Below are 25,228 nucleotides of genomic sequence, written 5' to 3' on the forward strand. Positions count from 1 at the left end.
TTTGGCAAGGGTAAAAAAAAAAAAAAAAAAAAAAAAGGAATTGCCGTCTAATTAATTATTTCCAGCTTTTGTTTCTAATTAAATGCATGGTTAGTCTACTCTGTGAAGGTGGGTGTGTCACAACGATGCTGTTTTACCAGCAAAGACACACTCGGTGAGGCTGGTTCTGAGTGTCACACCCACGTGTCTACAAGAAACATGATGCTGAGCAGCAGAACAAAGGAAAGTTGGGAAAGGAAAAGTAAAGGAAAAAAAAAAAAAAAGTTCTTCTGCAGTACAATCAACACAAAGACAGCCAAGGTTGGTGGTTGTTCAATAAAGTGCAGGAATGGGAGCCCAGTGTATGCCAGATCGTCTGTGTTTACATTCTCATACAGTTGAATGATATGAAATTTGTTTTGTGCATGTCACCGTCCCTGCAGCAGCTTGGACTTGGAGAACACCAGCCTAACTTATATGAGGAAAGGGAGCCTATACCATATCCTATCTTCTAACCATGATTAATGACTGCCAACTGTCATGCATGCATCAAGAACAGAGCCATACATCATGCAATAACTACAGCTGGCAAATACTGACAAGTACACTGAAGCCATGCCACAGCATAGACCTAATAGCACGTTTCAGTGTTCAAGCAATTTTGATTTAATATTCAAGTACATGTGTTGTAAAAATATCCAATATGTACAATTTTGGCAAAATGGAAAGCCAAAAAAAGTACATGTGTGCATGGATGCATACATACACACTCGGAGACACACACCTCTATTCTAGTGTAATCCGTCATCTTGCCTATGGTTTTAATTCCTGTTAACTGCATGGCTGCATGCCGCTGCATCGTTCATTCTAATGGAATTGAATAACAGAGCAGCTTGGCTGCACTTGCGCAGGCCTGCTTTAATTGGAATGAATGTTTTTTTTGTTTTTTTTTTTTTTTTCAATAAAAAAATATTCAGGCCAGTTTTTCTAAGCTTAAAATGTGTGGCTCAACTATTACTTTTAATCTCTTTGCAGCTATGTACAGTATAGATAGTATGTATATGGACAAATGTCCCATGACATTGTGTTGAATGGGAATGAAGAATAAAGCTGCTTACTGTATCTTGTAAGTGAAATACATTAAGTAGCAAATATAAACACCATATATTTATGTACATTTTTAATAAACAATGCCCACCATTGTACTCATGACATAGAATAGTACCAGGTTTAAATAGTGTATAAGTAATGTATCATAAGTGATATTACAATAGTGAATTTCTGCCCACAGAGCACACAGACTACTGCTGTCAGTCACACGCTCTGGTCTGGTCAGGATATTTTAAAATTCTAAACAAGAGAATGAATTCTGGCTGACTACCAAATATTGTATGCATTCACCAAGTCCTCCATCCTCAATGACCATATAGGTCGTTTGTCCCTACCCTTGGATATGACCCATACGAGGACCTCTGTCGTCAGAGTAACAGTAATAAACCCCCGATTTAGGTAGTGGTATGGTTATGGTTTGGTTTAAATTTAGGTGCTGAAACCTAAGGAAGAATTTCCTTAAGGTTAGAGGATCTTTATCGTCATGGTTACACTAATAAACATGCAGTCAAAACTGTAGAATGGTCATGGATAAAAGAAAGAACCCTTATTATCTGTTTCATGCAGGAAATGAGCAATGGTATCCTGTGTAAAAGTCCTCTGTTCTGACAACCCACCTATCCACCCCCAACCCAACTTGTTCCTAATGCAGTCTTTGTTGCTCTATATACTACGTCACCTGACTTAATAAGCTGCCAACTGCTACAAATTAGCTTCGGCTAGATGCCCTTCATACATTACATTAGTTGCAGTGTTATAATGTTTACCTGCATGGTCCCTATTAGATTAAAAAATAAATGATTGTTATTAATTCTATTTTTAAAGAGGTGCACGTCAGCTACGGAGCCTATATACTTAGCCACCGTACAGGTACCTTAGGTATAGTTTAACCCTAAACACATTAGTTTAAATGCTGGTATAAGATCTCTGAAGACTGTATGAACACCAGAAACAGACAACATCAGCTGTCTGTGAACACCAGACCAAAACCTCTAAAAGCTCTAGATGAACACATCCATTGGAAAGAGGTCAAAGGTCATCGACAGAGGACAGAAGTTCCATACCTCAGTGATAATGACTTAACTACTGCAACTGAGAAAACTCAGTTCACTGATGAGGTTCATTAGATGATTTGAAAGCTAAAGAAAAAGCTTGTAAACGTAACTTCATTGTAGAAAACAAGGCTGAGAAATTATGCACAAGTTTGGACTCCAAATTGACTGAGTATACCATTAAGTTCTTCTGCATAAAAAGTCTTAATCTGTGGAATGCAGCATTACTTGTTGTTATTTGGCCTATTATGCTTTTCAGAGTAAGGGTGTTACTTTCGTAGCTGTGATGTAATCCACTGATGCCTGATGACCTGACGCTTAAGCAGGAAACATGATTTGTTTATTCCTCTCCTCTGCATGGGTTGATTGCCCGTTCTCGTCACTGTATATGTACACAGAGCACTCAATACTCATCAGTACACACAGTGACAACTTAGGGGCCAGATTAGTGAATGTGCAATATCCACCCTCCACCAAAGTGAATTAATTGTCTAATGGCTTTAAATTGATTAGGCATGTCTCAGGTTTGAGTTGCAAATCTCCCTCTAATCCAGGTATTTCCCTCTCAGGATAAGCATGGGATTGCTTTAATTAGCAACATGGCCATGTGTGTTGAGTACAGTAACATGGCAGCGAACACCTGGAGCTGGAGTTACAGTGTATTTGGGTGATAAGGGCTTTCTTCGGTGGTGCATTTAGCCACTTGCTCAAATACAGTCAGATAATGCCAGAGCAGAAAATGCTAAGCTGGCAGAAAATAACAAAAATCAATTTGCCCAGGAGGCGCAATAAGCAGTGAACAATTATAAAAATGAGAGAGTTAGAGCTTTGGAGTCTTGGCTTTGGGGTTTCCTTGTTCTAATATATATTTGTTGTGTCTTAAAGTAAGAAATGTTGCTTCTAACAGTATATTTTCAAACACAGAGCTTCACGAAATTGTTTTTATTCCATAATTCCAATCCTGTGACTTCCATTAGAAGTTTCTTTTTTTTCTTTTACCAAAGTAGATTTTTTTAAAATCAATGTGTCTAAATATTGATGAGTTTCTCAGTCCCCTAACAGCCCTTTCCCACTGCAGGAAACAAAGTGAAATCTATTATAAAGGGCAGCCATTGTTATGTTTTATGCTTTTGTTCACTTGCCCAGTTTAGGAACAACAGTAATCACCATTTTAATACTGCATCTGCATTGATCAGGACAACTAACACTTCCAAAAAGAAGACCGCCTTATGCTGACACCAGCAATGCACTAGAATAAAAATAGATCTGAAATAACAACAATATTAACACTAGGGGCATAATGCAGCCTTTTTGTGATGTATTGTATATATGCAACATCCTCTCATGTTGCCTGTTCGTGTCCTTTTTATCCCTCAGTGGTAATGTCCAGCTCCCCATGAACAGCACTCCTAACTCCACTGTATAGAACTGTCTCCCTCAATACATGAGCAGTTGCACTAGCCGCAAGGTTCACACCCTCTCCCTTAAATCCCACTCCCGTTCTTAAGTACCCATAACCATTGACATGATCCCTCGCTGGCTTCCCACCAGCTGGCAGTTGAGATGAAATCAGGCAGTTACCTATGTGGTCAGGGTTTGTCACACTATAGTTGGTGTCATCAAGAGGCTTTTTGTTTTCTGGTGGTCACTAACAATATATTTATGCACTTTTATGATTTATTCATTTTGAATGTAATGCAACAGGCTAATGTCTCCATGCTAGCAACACTCTACTTACCTGTGGTGGAACTCAAATTCCCAGGGCTAATTCTTTATGCATGTTGGGGTGATTTTGTGTTAGGTACACTGTCACACTCACTTGGAAAAAAGAACATTGCATATTGAAAATGTTTAGTTTCTTATAGATGATGTTTGGACTCAAGAAGAGAGCAGGTAGGATTAAAATTAGGTCTAAATTTAAAAGAGGTCAGCAATGAGCAGGCAGTCATTTAAGGCAAACAAACCCAAAAGGGCAGAAAAGAAATAACAGACCAGAACTATCAACCTGCAAGAAGAGAGGCTAGTTGCACTTTACTTATAATCAGACAAGGGACCAGTGCCAGTTAGCCAGTATATTCATACATACTGGGCAACTGATGAGCTGAGAGTGGATGTGCAGACAGGTTTGGATCAGTTAACTGGGATGAGGCAGGAATTTACTGAGGACTACTGCTGGACAGGCAGGCAGTTGTGGTTAGTTGTAGATAGTTTCCAATACCAGTTTCCAGTTGGAGCATTTGACTTTGATATGACAACTTTTCTCTGAGATCAGATGACAAATTGTTTTGCAAAAGAAACCAAAAGACGAGCTCATCATTTCGTGCTGTTTTAAACTGTTTGACTACTTTACACAATATTGGACATGCTCATTTAAGGGCTATGTCAGACAAAATGTATTTCGAATTAGTGGTGAAATACCCTATTCATGAAAGAAAATCCACCAACTCAACCACCAGCTTGTGTAAATTATAAACAGATTTTGCGCTGAAGTGTGTTTTCGTTGTAATATCACGATGGGAAATTGCCAGTGCAATCATACACAAACAACTCATTGAGAAAACCCTTGCCCTGAGCTAAAAACACAGCAGTTGGTCTCCAATATGTGAATGACAAATGAATATCACTCAGTGGGTCAGATGGTGTAGACACACTCCATGCTCTGTGCTAATCAGGCCAACCTACAGACCTCACATACCATCAGGACATCCTCCAGGGGGAAATTAGTACTTTCCACTTTGCTAAACGACTATACTTTCCTCCCTGGGTGAATGCATTGTTTGTTACGTGGGCAATTTCTTTATGTAAATTGTACTTCAGTGGGTTACATTCCAATTATAAGTAAAACATTCAGTTTTATACTGATTATGAATAGCGAATTAGAGGTACATTTATGCACATTTTCTCAGGGGCAAACTACTAAAGGCAGAAATAAGCCCAGCGTATACCATGTTTTATTCATTTGTTCAAGTTAAAACTAAATGATTTTTTTTCAAGTGCAAGTTAGCTACCTGAAAAAATCAGTGTTGAAGAAGAACCTCAGTTATGACCCTGACTCGTCTTTCATGATGTCAGCTGCTAGCTAAACTACACTAGCGGGCTTCTTTCATCTCTGAAGGTAGCTACAGTTTGTTAGCATAGTGCAAGATTGTATTTTTGATGGATTAAGTTCTTACTAATATCTGCATGAGTATAGTGCTAACATTAGCAGCCCATCACATAAATGGAAGTGCTTATACATTAGCATACAGTAATAACATTGTATTTCTAGCTGAATTGTCAGATGGCTGTGAGATATGGCAACATTGCTTTGATATGTACATTTGAACTAGCAAAAAAACAAAGAACATATAAAGAGTCCGAATTGGTTCTACAATGGTAGAAATGTGATTTTTTTTTTTTTTTTTTAATATTTAAATGGTAAGAAGAGTCTCAAACACTATGAAGACAGACAGAAGAATGAAGATAAACAAGAAGATAAACAAGAGCAAGTAAAAAGCAAAAGCAACACAACTACTGCACAAGTGATGCGTTGTAAGCAGGCTTAGGCCGATATTCGATAATTTTGAATATTGTGATATTTCCTGACATGTGCGATATTTTTCACAATATCAAAGAGATATCACTTAATTATATTATAACCCCCCCCCCCCCACCCCCACACACACACACACACACACACACAATAATATCGAATATTGCAATATTTCCTTACGTGCGATATTTTTCATAATATTGAAAGGGTGTTCATGTCATTTATACCTGAAATGTAAAATGCAATAAATATAACAACAATATAATTATATTATAACCAACCCACACAATAATATTGTATATTGAAACTATGGTTAGGCCTCCTGTCTTTGTGCTGTGGTTGTATCACTCCTTCATCATGCAGCACTTACTTTATTTTTACTTCTATGTTTTTCTCTTTATTTTTCTGCCAATAAATGTCCACATTTCATGAAATTAGAACTGGACCCACAGCAGCTCTGCTTACTTTACATGTCTGGATCTGAACAACTGTAATACCATGATATTGCAGTGGCACAGTCTTAACAGGCTTTTCATTCTGCACTATTGACCCAACTTGGAAGAATATGGGTGAGAGATTGTGATTGACATGACATAAATTTAAAGAAGCACCAGATCGAGATAAGGGTTAAGAGCTGGATGATGCTGTGGCCATGACTCTGGGGTCAAATGAGTTTTATGAGCTCCTCCAGTTTATTCCCAGCTGTGTGAAAAAGGAGTTAGCAGAATAATTAAATATGACCAATTTAAATATGAGGAACAGTCTTCTCTTTGTTGACTGGGAGGAGGCACATGGTCTCATGACCCGAGTATTTCTAAAATCATTGCTACAATAAAGTACTGATAAAGCAGTTCTGTCTAAACTGTAGCCTACATGAAATCTTTTTCTTCCAAAGCCACAGGAACATGTCACATATTAGTTCATGTTCTTGATTTTACTGCATCTGGTGTTTGGAAATGGAAAGATTGAAAAGCAAATTCTGTTCATGCAGGAATCACTTTTATCAGAGACACTTTGACTTTCCTGAGGTGCCACTCTTTTCTTTCTGCTCAGTCATGGTGGCTGTAGTTGCTCACTTATATTTCTTCCTGGTTTAACCAAAAAAAAAAAAGAAATGATGTGCAGGTGTATAGAGTAGTGAGATGGCTAAACAAACAGCTTGTCAGCAGTGGTCAGCTTATCAGGACGCTTCGTATCTTTGCATCATCCTCTCGCTGAGTTATTGAGCCAGGGAAACGTGGCTCAGCAATCATCCAACCCGCTCCATTGATTAATAGCATTTTCTCATTCCTGGCCAAGAAACTGGCTTCCCTCTACATGTGTCGTTTGTTTGAGGAGAAACGAGGACCGGTGCCATGTGTTTGTGTGCTTATGCTACGTTTGCTCTGAGGAGAGGGTACGCTTCCAGCTGAGCCACTCTGCATTTAAAACTAGCAGCCAAATGCTTCTCATATGGAGAGGGGCTCTAAAAAAATCCCTTCTCAGTTTGAATGCAAGTATCTCAGTGTTCGCCTGCTGGGCCTGATCTTCCTATTGGCTCAATATTTTGGCCCCTGTTGTACCCTAAAGTAAACCATTTTGTACCCCCTCCCCCTCCCCCGACTCCTTCCTCTAAGCATTTATCTTTCCGTCAGCTCCTCTCATCAAACACACATGCACATACGGTACACTTTTGGATTTTGGATCCCAGTGGGTGTGTGGACTATTCAAACGTCCTGACTCAGAGATTTCAAATGTCATTTAAAACCCATTAAATGCTGTTAAGGCTTGTTTTATTTTTCCAGCGTTAAACTACAAGGTCAGTTTGCACCAACAGCTGATGAGCAATCAATAGGAGATTTGAATTTAAAGAGCTGTGGCCCCAGGGGCGGTCAGTTGCTGGTGCATGGTGTTACCACAGGGGGGGCTAAGCCCAAGGGCTCAACAGAGACCTATATCCTTCCACAGACCCTCCACCCCCACCTCCCCAAGCTTGGTTAACACTCAAGACCATGATTAATTCATGGTGGATTACAGTCTGGAGGCAGGGGAGAAAACTGGGATGCCATACAGTCCTAACTGCACGCAAAGGGGTTAGGGAGATAAAGGTTTCTCCAGATTCATGCCACAATCCCACTGCCCGACTCATTTCCCTACGAGTATGAATAATTTTTTCATCCTCCTTGCAGAAGATCACGCCTCAGTGTTTGGCCTCCTTGATTATTATTATGGCCGTGTTCACCGAAATAAGTTAGGAGAAGTCCCTCCCAGCCGTTGGCCCGCACTGCGAGAATAGTAAGCTGCAGGGAATAATAATGTAGGAGCGGGCTAATAAAAGCATAACAAGCAGGATAGCTGTGGTCACGGCAATTTCATCATTGTCCTTCACAGTTGCACAGCTAACTGCTTATGATTAGTTGTCGAGCTTGAGTAAGTGAACGGAAGAATCTGAGGCTCGAGCTGATGAGATTGGAGGAAAGACGTGGCATCAGTATAAGTTGTGAAGTCGCTCCCCCTGGTGTCAGCTGGTCCAGTAAAGCCCCCATGGCTGGGGGAAAAGTTAAACCAACAGAAAATATTTTTTTGTTCAAACTCTTGTTCTTTTTGTCTGGAGATGTTGTTAAAGCCATCAGAATCGAGTGCAATGCTGCAGCATGGAGGAAGGTTTCAGATCAGCATCACAAAACTCACACTATAGTGTTTTTGCTCCTCTGCTAAAAACTTTTAAGTCCACACCCTGCCGTTTCAATTTCACACACTGTATTTTTATGAATCCCATTAATCAGAATTAACAAATGTTTACCTGTCACCACGTCTGCAAAGGCCAATTATTTCACACTCCAAGTGAATGGAAAAACCAGACATGTAGACAAAAAGCGTTCATTATGAAATGAGTGACACTGGCCTGATAAGCACCTCACAGAGAGGCCCTGTGATGTACGGCTGCACCGACGCCGCGTGACGCATAACACACCGTAACGTCAGGGGATACTGTCATAAAGCTGCTGCCAAACAAAATGTGTTAATAAAAATTCATAAGCATATTTTCTAGTTTTATTAGAAACACATTTTTGTCAACATGTTGTATTTATACAGTGAATGGTCTAATATGCACTGGAGGTCACATAAGCTTAGGTTTATTGGAACATTAAAAGACATATCATGAGGGCTTGATATTCAAAGAGATGTAGCAGCTACTAGCTGCATATTTGACCATCAATTTTTAATAGCTTGGATTTTTCTCCTTTTGAAGACACAAAAATAAAACCTGTCTAAGTATGTTATATTAACAATTTTATGAATGTATTAGCAGACTAAAAAAATTAAGAAGTCAATTACTCCTTTTAACACTTACATTTTGTCTCAACACATTCTGCAGATAATGGTGCAAAGCACTTTAACAGTATTTGTGCTATTTTTTTTTTTTTTAATTTGGCAAATGTCTACTTATGTTTTTATTCTTTTTTTCACCTTTTTTGTAAACAACATCTTGTACAAACTAGCACAGTGAACCACAACCCCAGCAAATGTGTTTTTTTTTTTTTTATCTCCATACAATATAAATGAAATCAATACAAAAGTTTGGTTGGTTGCTTGGAACATTTTTATATGGATCAAGAGGTTCTAAAACAAGGTTTTCGAGACTTCTGGACTCCTGAATTAAATAGGTTACGTAAACAGTTGACTGTTCTAAGTCCCATATTTAGAACCCCAGTAGAAGATTTTTTAGAAGGTAGACTTCATTTCAACATTTCAAGTTCACTTCCATTTTAAATAAAGGGTTTGCAATCCATAGAGGGTTTTACTGTTTGCCTTTTGAAGGCGACCTTCTTCAGATTTGGTGGAAATTATGAAATTAAGAAAAGAAAAAAAAAAGAGGAAACAAATAGTCCAGATGGAGGAAAAAATTGTCATATCCTCTGGAGCTTCGGAAACATAGTTTCAAAAAGGTTAAGTGTCAATATGGCAGAGCCTTGAGAGGCAGAGAGGTCTGAGGAGCTTCTGAATAAATACAAGGGCCATGTCTAGTGCCTGGAACACAGTCTGAATGCTGCTCAGCCTTCCTACAGCGCCAGGTCAGCACACAACCAATCCTCAGCCCCTTTATTCTCTCTCTGTAAAGCTATCAAAGTCTTTGACAGTAGCTAATGATGTTTTCGTGTTCCGAACGTACAATAGGAGATTTCAGAAGGGTTGTTTTCTACCCCAGCTTTAAATGTTAGGGGGTTTGGTCGTTATGCCGGGCCGCTGACAGGACTCAGGAGGGGTGACAGGGAGCCCCAGGGGCCCAAGGAAAGTGGGCGAATAGGGGCAGTTCAGCATTTTTTTTTTGGTCTTTTTTTTTTGTTTGTTTTTTGTAGCTTTTTTGTTTGTTTTTTGTCTTTTTTTTCTTGCAAGTCCAGTTTTGGATGCAGGGAGTGGGCAAAAGAAGCGACTGAAACACCCAAACACAATACTAAAGACAATGTTTGTGAGCATAATTTTTATGCCAGATACGCTTTCCCCACAAAGATCAACAAATCATGTGAGAAAATAAATAAATAAATAAATATGAAAACACCAAAAAATAAAATAAAAATAAAAATCATGATTCAATGGTGTTGCCCTAACCCTGTTGATATCCATGTCCCTGTTCTCGGTTCCAGCCCCTCAACGCCACCAGACCTCACCACCCTCCGTTACCGAATCTGTCGCCAGGAAAGTCTGCTCGGTCAAAAAGCTACCACACAGTGCCCTCGTTCATTTCCGAGGGCGGGTGGGACAGGTGGTTGTTGTATCCGCTGCCGTTCAGTGACAGTGAGGTAAAGGGTGGACTGGGGCCGAACACCTCAGAGGAGATGCTGTGCAGGGGCCCCGGGATTCCGGGCTCTGGGCTGGGAGAGTCCCCGGGGTGGTGGGACATGATATCGGAGAAGCGCTGCACCTCACTGGATGGGTGATGGCCCGGCAGGGGGTGGTCCATACCTCCAAGGGGGGTGCCTGTGGGGCCCGAGGAGGGCACGAAGGGGAGATCGACTGGGGTCTGGGCCTGCGATGACGGAGGCCCCTGAGGGAAGAAGTCATAGTTCCCTCCCGGGCCGTAGTACTCACTTTGATAATCTGGAGATCCAAGAGAAGAAGAAGAAAAAATCAGTGTTGGCTCTGAGAACAATGGGAGCGCAGAAATAATTCCAGAGACGCTGAGGAGTTCATTGAATATACATAGCTTGATTTGTATTAGTGAGGGAGAAAGACCCTCGCCGTGCTACATTAGTCACAGAGCACGTTACACTTAAATCAAAACTGCAATTGGGTGGGGAGAACAACGTGGCCACAAAATTAATTAAAGTGGGGGCCATTTCATCAGCTATTCTACCTACTGAGACAGATTTTTTTTTTTTTTTTTTTTTTTAAGTTCAGCAGAATATTATTAGACTTTTTGCTTCAGCAGAAAAGACAAAGGCCTGAGCACAAATGAAATTCTCTGAAAATTATCAGATATTTCAAAGCACTTAAAGGAAGGAATGTGGTATCAAATCACTCAGATGTGAACTCATTTCACTTAAACTTCACTCAACGCCCAGTGATTTCCAAAAGGCTGTGGACGAGGTCACCCAGACTGAATAATACATTGCTTGACTTTGTTTTAAAAAACACAGCAGCCTTATGCTTATTCACTTCCACCTAAGTCGAGTTTATATAGATGTTATTTTAATTTTGTGTTCTAAATTGACATATTTTTTTTGTGAAAACCAGCTGTACACAGACCTAACATGTTGTCTATTTCCCTTAGGCTGTGACTTTATAAGATAATAATAAAAACCTAAATAATGTTCTCTTATTTCTTATTCAGCACCTTTGTGATGGGGTAAATAGATAAGATAAATATGACGGTGTAGGAGCATTGATTCATTACAGCAGGTAAAGACCGAATAAACGAATAGAAAACAAAAGACAGGACAAATCAGGAAATAAGGAAACATGCAAATATTAATTTTGAAAATATGATTTAAAAACTGTGTTAATTCACTTCCTTAACAAACGTTATTTTGACCCGAATAAAACATGTTTCATAAAGGAAAAAAACAAAAAGAGTTAAATAGTAAGCATACCTCCATAGTAGGAGAAGGGCCCGTTGGGGATGAGCTCCCCGGGCTCCAGCCGGTCGACCAGCGTCCTCATCCGCCTCGGGCTCCGGAAAAACGCGTGTCTCCGGGCGCCCAGCGCGCTCAGCTGCTTCATGCGCCTCTCTTTGGACCGTCGGTTCTGGAACCAGACCTGGACACACACACACACACACATAATTATATATATATGCATATATGTGGGTCACCTCGTGTTACTCAGCAAAGATGCAGTAGGCTGCTGGCGCCATTTTGATTGCACGTCAATGTTCTTTGAGAGGAGGGGGAGAGCTGGAGATGATGGAGAAGAGGCTGAGGGCTGAATAAATAAGCAGGAAAACAAACAGACACCAACAAAAAATGGCACGCGGTTATTTTTGTGAATATTCAAATAAACCTCGCCGTGTAACCTTCCTGCCCACATTCAGAAGAAAGTGTAATTAGGTGTCATGTTTACCTTGGCACTCCTCGCTGGAGTAAATAACCGCGCTCTGTGTGTTTTGCGCTGTGTGCGTGATGAGCCGGTGCCTTAAATCCGCAAGGGCTCTCTGCGGCGGAGAGACTGCGCCCAATTATCTGTACAGGAGCGACAGTCACATCTAACCTCCCTAATGGTCTTTTAACCCTCCATTTACTCCCGACTGAAGGCGACAGCAGCGGGGGCTTAAAATCTCCAATTAATACTTAATAGGAGGGTTGTTACCAATATATTACCGGGCTCTTGGAGGTTATCATTTCCTAATCTATAGGCCGGATTCCTGTAATTACGCTCTTCCCTTTCCCCTCTGCTCATACATATTAGATACCCCAACGTCGTCACTCTCACTTTATCGCTATTAATCTGTTATGCTAAACCTTTTTGCCTTTGATCTGCCCCCCAGCCCACCCCAGTTTTATCCACCCCTCGAAACAAAAGAACACATTTATAAAAACCTGTTGTTATAATAAAAATGCCTGATGTGTAATTGGCAAATATTCCCTATAACACATAAACAATATTTGGAAATCACCAAAATAAAATATGAAATTCCCCCTCATACAAATTAATAATAATAATAAAATAATAATTATGATGATAATGACAGTAATAAGCTAATAATGTGTCGTCTGTGTTGCTCCGTGTTTAACTTCATGCGGCCCTACTGTAATTCAGAGTTCTGAGGAAACCATCTGAAGACCCCTGAAACAGATTTCTGTCTTTCCACTTGGCTGGAAATGCTCTCAGCGTGGCTAAATGTGGTCGCAAAACGTGATGGCAGCGCCGTGCCAGGACTACCCAGCGCTCCCAGCGCTCCCAGCAAGCCCCGGCGCCAGTTGGCGACTTTTCCCCCCGTCCTGCGCGCCAAGAATCAAAAAAATACCCATATAAATTACCCGTTTCCAAATCAGTCTCCGCCGGTCGGGCCAAAAATCTTTGGCTTAATGAATTCAATGTGACTGCGCAGTTTGAAGGGAAGAGGCCTCCTTTAAAGAGGGGTGAAAGATGTGAGAGGGGTGGGGGTGAGGTGAGGGGGGAGGGGGTAGGTGGAGCCTCTCAGATGATGGGATGAGGCCTGCACGGTCATGGCAGTCTGGCAGCTTTGGCAGGGATATTTTTTCCATAAAATATACGCTGTTACATCACACCTTTTAATGGGTGCGTAACACCCTATAAAATAAAGGTGCGAGCCCACCTCCTCAGCGTGTGGGTGTCCCCTGAATCCTGTTTCCACAAGAGCTCAGACCATCTCAGACAGTCACAAGACCCCCGTCTACTTCTGATCCATATAGAGATTTCTGTTGGGGCCACATGGTCCCCAGTTTGAGTAACACCCTCATTTGCTAATAAATAGGCTGTTGTATGTATGCAGGCCTGTTTCCTATGAATGAGTGAATTCATAGTAAAATAAAAGGGGTAATCCAAGTGGACTCTCTCTGGGAGTGTGCAGAACCCAGCCTGGACGCTAAATGCAGAAGCTCCTTTACCTGGATGACCCTCATGTTGAGGCCGGTCTCCTGGGCCAGCTGCTCCCTGATGTGTCTGGTGGGTTTGGGGGTCGCAGCGAACGCCGCCTTCAGCGTCTCCAGCTGCTTGGCCTTGATGGTGGTCCGCGGGCCGCGCCGCTTCCCTCCGAGGTTCTGGTCGTCGTTCTCGTTATTGACCGTCTCCTTGTCGGATAGGGCGGCGATCTCCGTGTCCTTTAGGACCACGTCGTCCTGTAGCTGGTCTTGAGAGTCCGGTGATAAACTCGGGTCGCTGCACGCCGTTACTGCAGAGATTAGATGTGAACATTAGAATAAAATCCATGCTGGTCTTATTTATCCGTGTGGACTCAGCAGTGGTGTATAGGCCAGTTAAAGGTGGCTGAACTCTGACCTCAGGTCGGTGAGGCAAACTACCAGCGACATTAATAAAAAAAAAAACAAAAAAAACAACACAAAAACAAACAAACAAACAAAAAATTCTGAGAGTTTCATTTAGATTTTAGGCATCAAAACGACATCTGTGCACGTATAAAGACAGGAGCGTTAATTTTACAAATTAACTAACTAAACAGTTTTTTTAAATCAGCTTTTCTCCTCCAGTGAAGACTTTAATATTTAGATAAAAAATGCAAACCAACTTAATGACACATGGAGCAAACCACACAAAACATTGACATCACAGGCCCAAATAACAACCATCTCGTCAGCAGACAGAATAAAGTGAAATATTCTACATGTGGAAACAGAAAGATCAGAATACACAAAGCTCTGTGGTTTTTGTTGGGTTCTACTCTGAGTGCCGTCTGAGTCCTGGTCATGGAAATGATGAAGCCACTGCGGGGCTGAACACATCACATCCATCACAATTTATTCCGCCTTGTGCTCACACAAACACACAATCTCACACACACAGAGGCGCAGGGCTTCTTCCTTACCTGAGAGGAGGTTGGTGTCTTTTACACTGGTGTTGCTGATATAATCGTCTTTACAAACGAATTTATTCTCGTCTATGATGTAGAGCTCCTCTCCGGTGGAGAGCTGCTTATTGCACATCATGCAGGTGAAGCAGTTGAGGTGAAACACTTTGCTCCGGGCCCTCCGGACCAGGTCGTTTGGAGAGATGCCCTGCGAACAGCCGCCACACTTTGTGCCAAATCGCCTGCAGGAAGAAACGGGGCAGGGTTATTATTTTTATAAAAAACATATTTTACAAAAAATCTTTTTAAAATATTTATCACACTCCAGCAAGGTTTGGTGACAAGGCGGAGACGGAATTATCCGCCTGTTGTGGGCGTCGATGAACATTTTAAAATGTTGATTTGACTCGGTGAAGCTTGAAGTCATATTTTGTCGAAGAAAAAGCAGAATTTATAATGAAGTCTACACACTGAATTTCTAATCCTTTACAGGAGCCTTTGAAAATTTGAGGTCTGGAGTCCAATCACATAGTAATGGGTCTTACATATAATACTTCAAATATAAAATATATTGGTAATATTGGTTGCTTTTTTTTTTTTTTAAATCTATAGATAATATTAAACTTAAAAAAAAAAACGCATTTTAGGAGCATTTTGGACCTTGTGTTATTTCCAAAACCAAGAATGAACTCCCATGCTCATCACTGGCATTTTGATAATGATCATAATCATAATAATAATAACAATAATAATAATTATTGTTTAAAACTATAATAACAATAATAATGATTATTGTTATTATAGTTTTAAACATATTATTCAGAGCTTTGTTTTCTATTTAATTTGGAAAAACGACGTCTAAAAAATAAATCAATATTTTCACTGTAAAAGAAAATGTGGGCTAATGATGTTGCGCATCAGCTCAGTGTGATCTTCTTCAAATTATTTTTAAGATAATAACATAAGATTTTCTTCCTCCAGAAGCCGTTTTCATTTTTACAAGCTTTTTGTCTCGTACAGAAGACTCCCTCTAGTATTTACAACATGTTTGAGATGGTGAAGTTCAGTGAATAAACGGGTTCTTTTTAATTCCCTGACACAGCAGGTTGGTTTTAGAATAATAAATGATAGCCCTGCCATTGACTTCAGCGTTAAACAATGTGTATTGAGTGGTGTGTGTGCACTGCTTGTTGACTGCACGTCTGTGATTGCATTGTCTGCGGACTTGATCTTTTCAACTAGTTTACTATTCAAATCCACTTATCACGTCCTCCTCAGTCGGACTGAGCAAACACACCGGGCAGCGGCTCTTCTGGCCGGGGTTTGATCCTGTGCGCCCCCCCCCCACCCCTCCACCTATACGGGCTGTTAAAAAAAAAAAGAAAAAACACCCTAAGTGTGATTTCCTCGATTTCCTAACAAACCGCCCCCCCCCCCTCTTTCCCCGCTGAGAGCGAGTGCACACGCGTTTAATGTTGCTGTCTCTCTTTTGTTGTTGTTTTGCATAAGAATTCAAATTAACAAGCTTTTAATTACTCGCTCTTAATCAAAGCTTATCGCCTCCAAGTCCTCTCTCCCGCCCACAGGCACGGACCGGCCGCTCTGTTCATCATTCAGAGAAAAGCAAGAAAGAAAGAGCACACTCTGACTTCACTGTAAATACCTGTGAGTGCCCATGTTGCCTACACATGTGCCAAATTCTTCATATTATTGTGTTAATGTTTTTTTGTTTTTTTTGTTAGACTTACAGATTTTATTTTAACAGTTTGAGGCAGTCTGAATTTATGAACATTACTTTACTTCTATGAACATTTTCTTTTCTGTTGATTAGTAAGGTATAAACAAATTTAAAGTTTTAAAGTTGGAAATACGATTAAAAATAAAACACAAAATCTACAAAAGACTAAAAGCTTATTTTTCCAGTTTAATCTAATGATTGTGTGTTTCCATCATTTTTATGATGCGCCATCAGCATCTTTGCTCCTGTTTTATGCTCCTATTTAAATTCCTTTATCTAATTTACTAAAGACACGTTTGTCTTTAATGTTCACCTGCTGCTGTTTGCTGCTCAGAAACAACATTAAAGCACACACAATAAAGCAGACACTGTGGGTGAGTTTGTCTGCCTCCTTCCCCGGGCTTACCTAAAGAAATCATTTTTGCAGTACAGTCTCCCCTCTCGTGAAAAACATTTCTCTGTTAAGTTACATTTGCACTCGCAGCACTGCACGCACTTGACGTGCCAGGCTCTGTCCAACACGTTGAGCAGAAAGCGGTCCAGGATAGGCCTCTCGCAGCCGGCGCAGTGGACCATGGCTTTGGCTGGGCTCGACAACAACCCCAACAAACGGAGCGCACACACACACAAACAAAATCAACAGCACCGGCCGAGCATTGACCGAGTATCTGCTTTCTCCCTCCCCTCGATTCGCCTGGAGCTCCCGGGTCAATGTGCGCGGAGAAGCCAGTCGATCAGGTGTCACCACAGATTTCTCCCTGCATGCGTAAAAAGGCTCAGCGTCCAAAAAAAAGGAAAGGAAAAAAAAAAAAACAGACAGGATTGATGGCGACAGCGTCCTCTCTCCCTCTCTCAGGTGGAAAAGCCAAAAGGAGATGAATAAATAAAGCAGTCCTTTAATGCATCCGGAGACGAAACGCGCGAATTCAACCGAAATGTAGATTTCAACACAGGAAGCTGCAGATCGGCTCAGACGAGAGGAGCACCGGAGCCACTGTGGTTGTCCCGGCGCTCTTGGAAGTGACGCATCGGCCGAGAAGAAGAGCGTCGTGTGCCAGTCACTGCTGGAAGAGGTGTCTAATAAAATGCTTTTAGGGCAGAGCTGTCACAGAACAAGACACGCACGCCTATAAATAATTCAGTGCACTTTGACATGGCCGCGTATCCACTGTTCACAAGCCGGCGAGAAACAAAATCACACACCCAAAGGATTAAAAAGAAAAAGTGTTTTCCCCCTTCGCTCTGTCGGATGATCCTGGACGTTCAGCTTGTGGTGGCGGGAGATGCTGGTATGCGCTGGCGGCTCCGGTAGTAGTCAGTGTGTGTGCTGGGATGCCCTCAGTCTCCAGTACCGCATGTATGCTGGGATGCGCTGGCTCTCCAGTACACTGTCTTGCTCCTAAAGCTCCAGCCCAGCCTTATTCCCAGCCTCCTGACGTCAGGCCGCGGCCCGGCCAATCAGCGCCGCGCCATGCCAGCAGCCATCAAGCCGGCCCCATCATAACCCAGACAGGGCTCTGCCTGCTATTTATGCTGCACACTCAAGACACCAATTGTCAAGAATTTCCCTGCAAACTGTCATATGTAAGTGAATGTGTTTGGAGGAAGCAGCCTCGGCGGAGGGCGAGCGGCGGCGGAGGGAGCAGACGCCACTTATGCAGCTGCAGAGCAAATTGTCTTCTGAACATGAAGGAGGAATCTGAGCAGGTAGATACAGTGGGATGCGTCTTCAGGATGGAGAAGCTGGAGGCGCATATATTGCATGGTGCGCTCCCTGTTTCTTCATGTCCAGTTACTTATTTGCGCCAGATAAATGACGCAGAGTTGAGCATGTGTGTTTCATTCTGTGAGACTGTCCCGAGGCTTTACCATAAGTTAAGCAGATGTTTGTTAAAGTGTGAAATCTTCAGTGAGGCTAGATGTCTGCTGACACAGGAGGAAGCTCCTGTAGCTGCTGGGTTCTGCAGAAGTGATGTTCCCGTTGTGTACTTTTGTTTCCCTGCGCATCAGCGCCGTGGCTGTGTTCTCCGTGGCGGGACGGAGAGGAAGCGTGGAAGTGACAGACACCTCGGGACAATTCATTTATGGGTGGAGGGGGTGGGGGGGTCCAATCCACTTAAAGTCCACCTTTAGTAAATAACACCGCCAGCCTAACAGCCTGTTGGATTGTTATTACTCATTTCCCACCAAAGAGATCAGTCAGGTCTTTTGTGTTGATGATTTTCAGGACTGAAGTCTTTAACAATTCAGAGATTTGTTTTTCCTTTTTTTTCTCAATGAAAATAGATTGTCTCGTCTCGAGGGAAAAAAGTGAACATGCTTGCTGAACAAATTCGTTTCGTTCCACTATCTAACCAAGATTTGCATTTGCCAGGAAACTAGTTTGAAATAATTAATCTCTGAAACGTTTGTTTACACAAACTGTTGTGTTGTGGCCTCTGAGACAATAGATGAATAAACGCAAAGTACATTAAGAAAATCTTGTATTTGTCTTTGTTCGTCTTGAAAATGGACTCGGGCTCAGCCGCTGCGCTCTTTACCACTTTTAAAGCAGAGAGGCGAACCGGGAGGATCACCCATGTACTCTTCACCCAATAGCCCGCCAGCATCCTCCTGCATATGGGCTGCTTCTCATGCACAGCGCCAGCCCGTCCCCCGTCCAGCTGCCTCTCGGCGTCTGGGGAGCACCCCTTCAACAGGACATGTGTCACTGGCTTCAAGAAAAAGAGATAAGGCTTTAAAACGCACAGACTCCGTCTCTATTCTTTAGTCTGTTGTTCTCCTCTCCCTCTCCTCCAGTCTTCCTCTCCTTTCCCTGTCTTTTACTTCCATGTTTTTCAGTTTGTGGAGCGCATTCTGCAGAGCAGCTGGTTATGTTTCCATCACACAGACAGTGAGGGTCATTGAGCAGCGTGGCAACTTGGCGGCCCACAGTTCTGCATATGAGGGCAATCAGCAGAGGAAATCCTCCATTTTTCTTTTTTCCCTGCACTAACCCCAGAAATCTGGCAGTCTGCAGGCCTGACGCTCTCCACCACCACCGCACAAACTTGTAAATGCTGCATGTAAAACGACAAAAGTTGTTGTTATTTCCATGTGTAGAAGATGCCTTGATAGTCTGTCAGTAGGGATAATCTCTGCCTGATTTAGAATAAGCCACAGAGAGGGGGAAAAAGGCAGGCTCCACAGAGGCACAGATTAATCCACGAATAGAAGGAAATCAAAATATGGGCTATAGGCTTAAAAATATCTCAAGTCCCCTCCAGGCAGAGACACTATTAAATGCAAAAAAATGGTTTTAACCTTACCACTGTAATCCGTCACCAGCGAAAGATTTTTTTATTCTCACTCATATTTTCATTCTCATGCAGGCAGAAGTTGTAAATTGGAATTTGCTTGTGTTAAGGAAAACAAAACTTCCTTTTTCCCGCTTTAATCTAAAAAGAGTGAGTGGAGGTGGTGCGAGGCCTTTGAGCAGGCCTGCTCAGAAAATGAAAATCTCAGTAATTACAGCAGCCGGAGATTCAATCTGAAATGTCATTTTTATTACCGCCCATTTAGGTAGCTTTTATTTTATCCACATTTTCTATTTAATGCGTTTGTTTTACTTCCTCCAAAGTCTAATTTTGTCCACTGCAGGCCACGCTACCACAGTGAAGAGAAGGGGGTATTCTTGTATCAGGGCCGCGGTGCTGTAAAGCAGCCCAGGAGGTTTGGGGTTTATGAAGTGCAGACAAGTGAACTGGTACACTGCGAGATAATTAATCTGAGATAATGAATGAGGCCGTGAAGATGCATGCAATCATTAATTCTAATCATGACACGTTTATTTGTCTCTCCTCTCTCCTCCAGGCTCAGTTTAGTGACACAGAGTCACCACAGCAGTGTGTGAGGAGCTCGGCTATAGAGGAAGGAGAAGGACTTTGGAGTAAAGGAGAAATATACAGAGGGGAGCAGGTGATTAAAGGGGGGGGGGGGGGGGGGTTAAAATATCAGAAGGAGATATGTGTAGGGACTAGGCCGAGAAAACTGGTGCTGTGACCTTATAGCGGGGCCAGTGAGGCCGGGCAGAGTGCCTGGAGGGGGGCCAAACCGTGACTCCCGTGATGCAGAGAAATATCACTCCCGACTGGAGCTTTGATCAACTGAGTGTACCGGGGTGGGGGTGTGGGTGGAGGTACCGGTCCGCTGCTCCGTTCTGCTGTTTGCACCCCCCCTTTTTCCCTTTTTTTTTCTCCAAATGATTTCGCAAACAGGCGCTGCCGTTCATTCATAAATCACAATAATGCGCACTGATCATTCTCATGAACGCGTTTATTTTGAAATAAACGGCTCATTTCTGTGAAACTCGCTCAGTTTGTATCATCTGTATAATTTTTCATCTCTATTCCTGTTTGCAAAACTTAACTGCGTGGAATAGGAGAAATGATTTGAAGAATGTGAATTTAATTTACATGAAATTACACAGAGAAAAGAAAATCAAAAAACAAAATGTGTTTCTTGTAAAAAGTAAAGAAAATCAGCATTAGAATTTGTTATTTAAAAGCTACAGCATAAGTGTTTTTACCGAACACTTTTTTGTGCTTTTATATGAGTATTTATCACACGTTTCAACTTTTGTTTGGCTGCGCGAACATTTGACGCAAAGTTTACCGTCATATTCAGAGAGTGAGGAGCGACTGGAGAAGGAGGGGGGTGGGCTGCCTCTCCCAGCCTGTCAATCATTCTGCAGCGCATTATCCATCCATCCAACCCCCGGTGCTCCCGCAGCAGAAGAGCCCCCTGTAGATGACACATCTGGGGGAGTTTCTGGTCTGACCCACATGACTGTGGAGGCTGCAGCAGCTAACGCAGAGCACGCACAGTCCCACAATCGACAGGCTAAGCTGTGTGTCCACCCCCCCACTCCCCACCCTCCTCCTGTAGATCAGCGGCCAAACATATGCCGATGTGAACTCGACGTGGATTATTGAGCCAACAGCAACTCTACGCAAACATTTTCCAGACTTTTCAACTCCGGTCCCAGCCTGTGCTGAGAGAAATCCAATGGGATTTATAGATCATCTCCCTACAGCTGTCCCTTCTCAGTCAGTCACCCCCCCCCCGTCCATCCACACGCACACACACACATACACACAAGCCGATATTCAGAGGCTGTCCTGACCTGAGCTCTACAACATCCACAGCTACAACTTCCACTGTCTTCACTGTCTGTGCTTTTTCTCAAGGAGATCATGTGACTCGGTGAATTTGAGAGAGGGGGGGGCTTTAATTCCAGAAAACAGAAAAGTGACCACTCGTGAGCCTCCGGGGGTCAGAAGCAAGACCACCACCACCAGAGCCCCACTCACTCCTCTAGGGGGCGAGTTCTATCCGGGTATCTACAGGGCTCACAGGCCACGGTACTGTTATTGTTACCGTGTTATTACGACCTCACCTCCCGTTTATTTCCCGCCTTATGTCTGAATAAAGCGTTTGAATTAAGAAAAGGCGTTCAGTTTTATTTCATTTAGAAGGCTTTTATTTTATCTATCTATCTATCTATCTATCTATCTATCTATCTATCTGTACAAAGATGTAAATAACTAGGCCTAAGTAAATAAAGAAGAAAGATAAATAGCCAACATATTTCGTGTTTTCTCCAAAACTGTAGGCTATGGTTTCTCTGCCTGTTAATGTATTCAAACCATTAAAATTAACCTCCTGTAAGCCATACAAATAATATTCTTCAAATGCAGAACAGAGGTCTGGAGATTTCCGTAGACACATCAGAACACATAACAAAACCTGCATCATCTCCATCTCATGAGGCCCAGAACGCTGAGTGAGAACCTGCAAATCAAAAGCAAAAAAGCTTCATTTCTGCATATGAAAATGCTCCAGACAGAGCCAGTGAGAGATGAACATCCATGCAGACGCAGCCTCTGAAGCTCTTCCCCCCTAGTTTAGATTAATGGTACTCGGCGCTTATTCTGCAGTCGGGGGTGAAAGGGCCAGGATCACTAATGATTATAATATAATGTGTGGCGATAACCACTCCCTTTGAGATATTATCGCCCGCTGGCCAATGCTCAGGGGACGGGCTGCACGGCTGCAGAGCGGCAGATAGCTGCTGCCGCCGCTTCTGCCGCTGCTGCAGCCACCGCAGCGGATTTTTCTGCGCTCTGAAATAAAAAAAAAGCCCGCAAGCGTGAGAGAGGGAGAACTGGCCGCTGCTGATACCTGGGTTCAAATATACAGCCGAGCACAGCGGCCTGTGCTGCTCCATACATCTGCTGGCTTTTATCTGTTATTAATGAAGAGGAGATGAGGAAAACACCCGCCCATCTTTATCCAGCCTGTCTTTAATTTCCCTTTTATAGTTATAAAAAAAAAATCAGACAACAGAAAAATATTTTTTCTATGATTTTTTTTTTCCTGCTACTAGACCTGGGACATTTGGTGTTTTGTGTTCACAGAACCAAACAGGGCCTGTGGAAAACCTGAGTGAAGGAACCGAGGAGAAAATGGTTTTTAAAGGCTCTTCCTATAGAACTGGGGGTGAATTCTAATTAAAACCTACAAATGAAATAAGTCGAATAAAAATGAGATACATAGAATGCAACAAAAGCTTAGAATAATTCTGAAAATGTGATTTAATGCTGAATTTCAAAACTAGGCTTCCTCCTGAATGGCCTCTGATGATTTATGCTCCGTGGTGGATGATTCTGATTGAAACTCAGTGATCACAGACAAAGGTGGAAAGAATTAAAGCTGAACTTCAAATTATTTTTCAGATGTTTTTGTTGCGATTACGGCTGCTTTATTATATTATATTCATATATAGGGTTCAAATCATTAATATACACAGAATATTCCGTGGCCTACCCATATCCTATCATCTCTACATGTCTTTGGAGGAGAGCCGTTGAAGTCGATCTTCTAAATGTATTTAGAGGCTCGTACAAAATAGCAAACCCAAGGAAAAGTCGCTGTTGTGTGTTCAGATCTTTCAAAGAACCTCAGACAGTAAATGCAACCTGGAAATTTCCTCACGTCCCGTGGAAAAGAAAAACAGAGTCACGGACGTGAAACAAGAAACAACGCGCACAACTTTCCCAAAGCCGATTGGTCTAAAATCCTGCAAAATGATCACCATTCACTGATCAATAACAGTCCTCAGCCCCGTCTGAGTGAGGAGGGGGGGGGGGGGGGCCTGCACCGCGGCCCGGTCCCGCGCGATCCATCTTCATTGGAGCTCTTTGTGCGCGCAAAAGGCGCGCGCGTAAGGGTAAAGCCGCATCATGAGCCGCGGCTTTATTTTTCTATCCAATAGATCAGCGGGCAGACAAAGCTTTATTTCCGCCAGGAGAGACATATTTTACCTCCGCCTCACGGTTTTATGTTGGAGCGGTGTCAGCCGCGGGAAATGGATGGCTGATGCATAGGCAAACGCTGCTCCGCCCGGCATGCTGCACGTCAGGGGGGGCTGCAGGGAAGAGCAGCGGGGATTTAGGGCCCCTGGGGTCCAACACGGGGGACTGAGTAGTGGTGGTGGTGGGGGGCGGTTGATAGAAGCATCCAGCCTCAACTCATGCAGAAGCTCATAACACAGTTAAAGACACACGACTCCGTTAGACCAATACAAGATTTGCCAGTTTTGACTGAAAAAAAATAAAATAAAAAATCAGGGCTGGTCCTTGTCTTGATGCCCCCCCCCCCATTGTTTTGTCACTCCCCCATCCCCATTATTTCTTTACATTATTATAGCTCATACAGAAAGGTGAAATCACTACACAAAAACAACAGCAAAGATTTCTGTTTACTATAACTGAATAAATTATTTGAATCTGGATTTGACAAAAAAAAATCTGGATTTTCTGGAGCTTTAAGCCAGAGATCATTGGTGTAAAGCCCCTGAATGAGTCAGTACCTCATGTACATAAGCACACAGTCAAAGACACATGTCTCAGTTAATGAGTCTCAGTATTAAGGGGGGGGGGGGGCACAACCCTCCGACCATCCAGCACCCTGTTACCCCTCCTCAGAGTCCCTTTATATTATTATAGGTCATACTATGAAGTAAAATAGTGGCTTGAGAAATAAGTAAGTCAGGTAACCCCCCTACCCACCCACCCACCATCAACACCACCATCAACAAAAAGAACCAACTAAAACAAAACAAAATTTTATCAACTAACAGAATTTAGCTGTTTGCAGATGTGCAGTTATTGAATTAATTTAATTATTTATTGTCTTTTTCTGGAGCTTTCAACCAATTATGACACTGAACTCATGAAAGCCTTGGAGGAGGACCGAGCTGATAACACAGTAGAGCACTTAAACCCACAGTCAAAGACACACACCCCAGGTAGAACAATACACAACAATATAAATCCAGGTATGCAGAGCATCCACAGACCACCCCCACCCACCTCCTCCCAGAGTTCATTTGTATTATTACAGGTCACATTAGTGACATTAGGAAGGCAGAAGGCTTATCCAGTGAATTCTGCAGTAAACAAATGTGCAGAACAATAAACCAGCGACAATCAAATTAACTATAATTTGACAGAAAAAAATGTATTAATTTGAATGTTGACTGACCAGCATTTCTGGAGCTTGCGACTGACAGCTGACTGAAACTCATGTTGGCATCATTGCAAGTTCAAGTGTAGTTCAAGGTCAAGTATGAGCTAAATAAACTCAGTAAAATCTGTGGAAATAGAGAAAAATACTTGAATAAATTACAGAATTGTGATGCAAAATACGCAGAAGATATTTGTACTCTCACAATTAACCTAGCAGCTGTGCAGGTTATAAAGTCATCCACAGCATCAGAAAAGTCTAACATGACATTTATTGAGTTTTAA

At 42.3% G+C, this 25,228-nt stretch overlaps 1 protein-coding gene across 1 annotated transcript; it reads right to left on the reverse strand.

Moving 5' to 3' along the window:
- Positions 1–8,692: 8,692 nt before the first annotated feature.
- lhx1a (LIM homeobox 1a) lies at positions 8,693–17,924 on the reverse strand. Its single transcript, XM_071471656.1, has 5 exons — positions 16,783–17,924; positions 14,657–14,880; positions 13,722–14,005; positions 11,745–11,910; positions 8,693–10,752 (listed from the first exon to the last, which is right to left on the reverse strand). Exons 1-5 carry the CDS (start codon positions 16,950–16,952, stop codon positions 10,373–10,375), a joined length of 1,224 nt encoding a protein of 407 aa, XP_071327757.1. The 5' UTR covers positions 16,953–17,924; the 3' UTR covers positions 8,693–10,372.
- Between the last annotated feature and the right edge of the window lie 7,304 nt (positions 17,925–25,228).

The sequence above is a fragment of the Trachinotus anak genome, unplaced genomic scaffold (assembly GCF_046630095.1).
Source record: "Trachinotus anak isolate AG129_WGS33_773 ecotype Australia unplaced genomic scaffold, CSIRO_AGI_Tana_v1 ptg000034l, whole genome shotgun sequence".
NCBI lineage: Eukaryota > Metazoa > Chordata > Actinopteri > Carangiformes > Carangidae > Trachinotus > Trachinotus anak.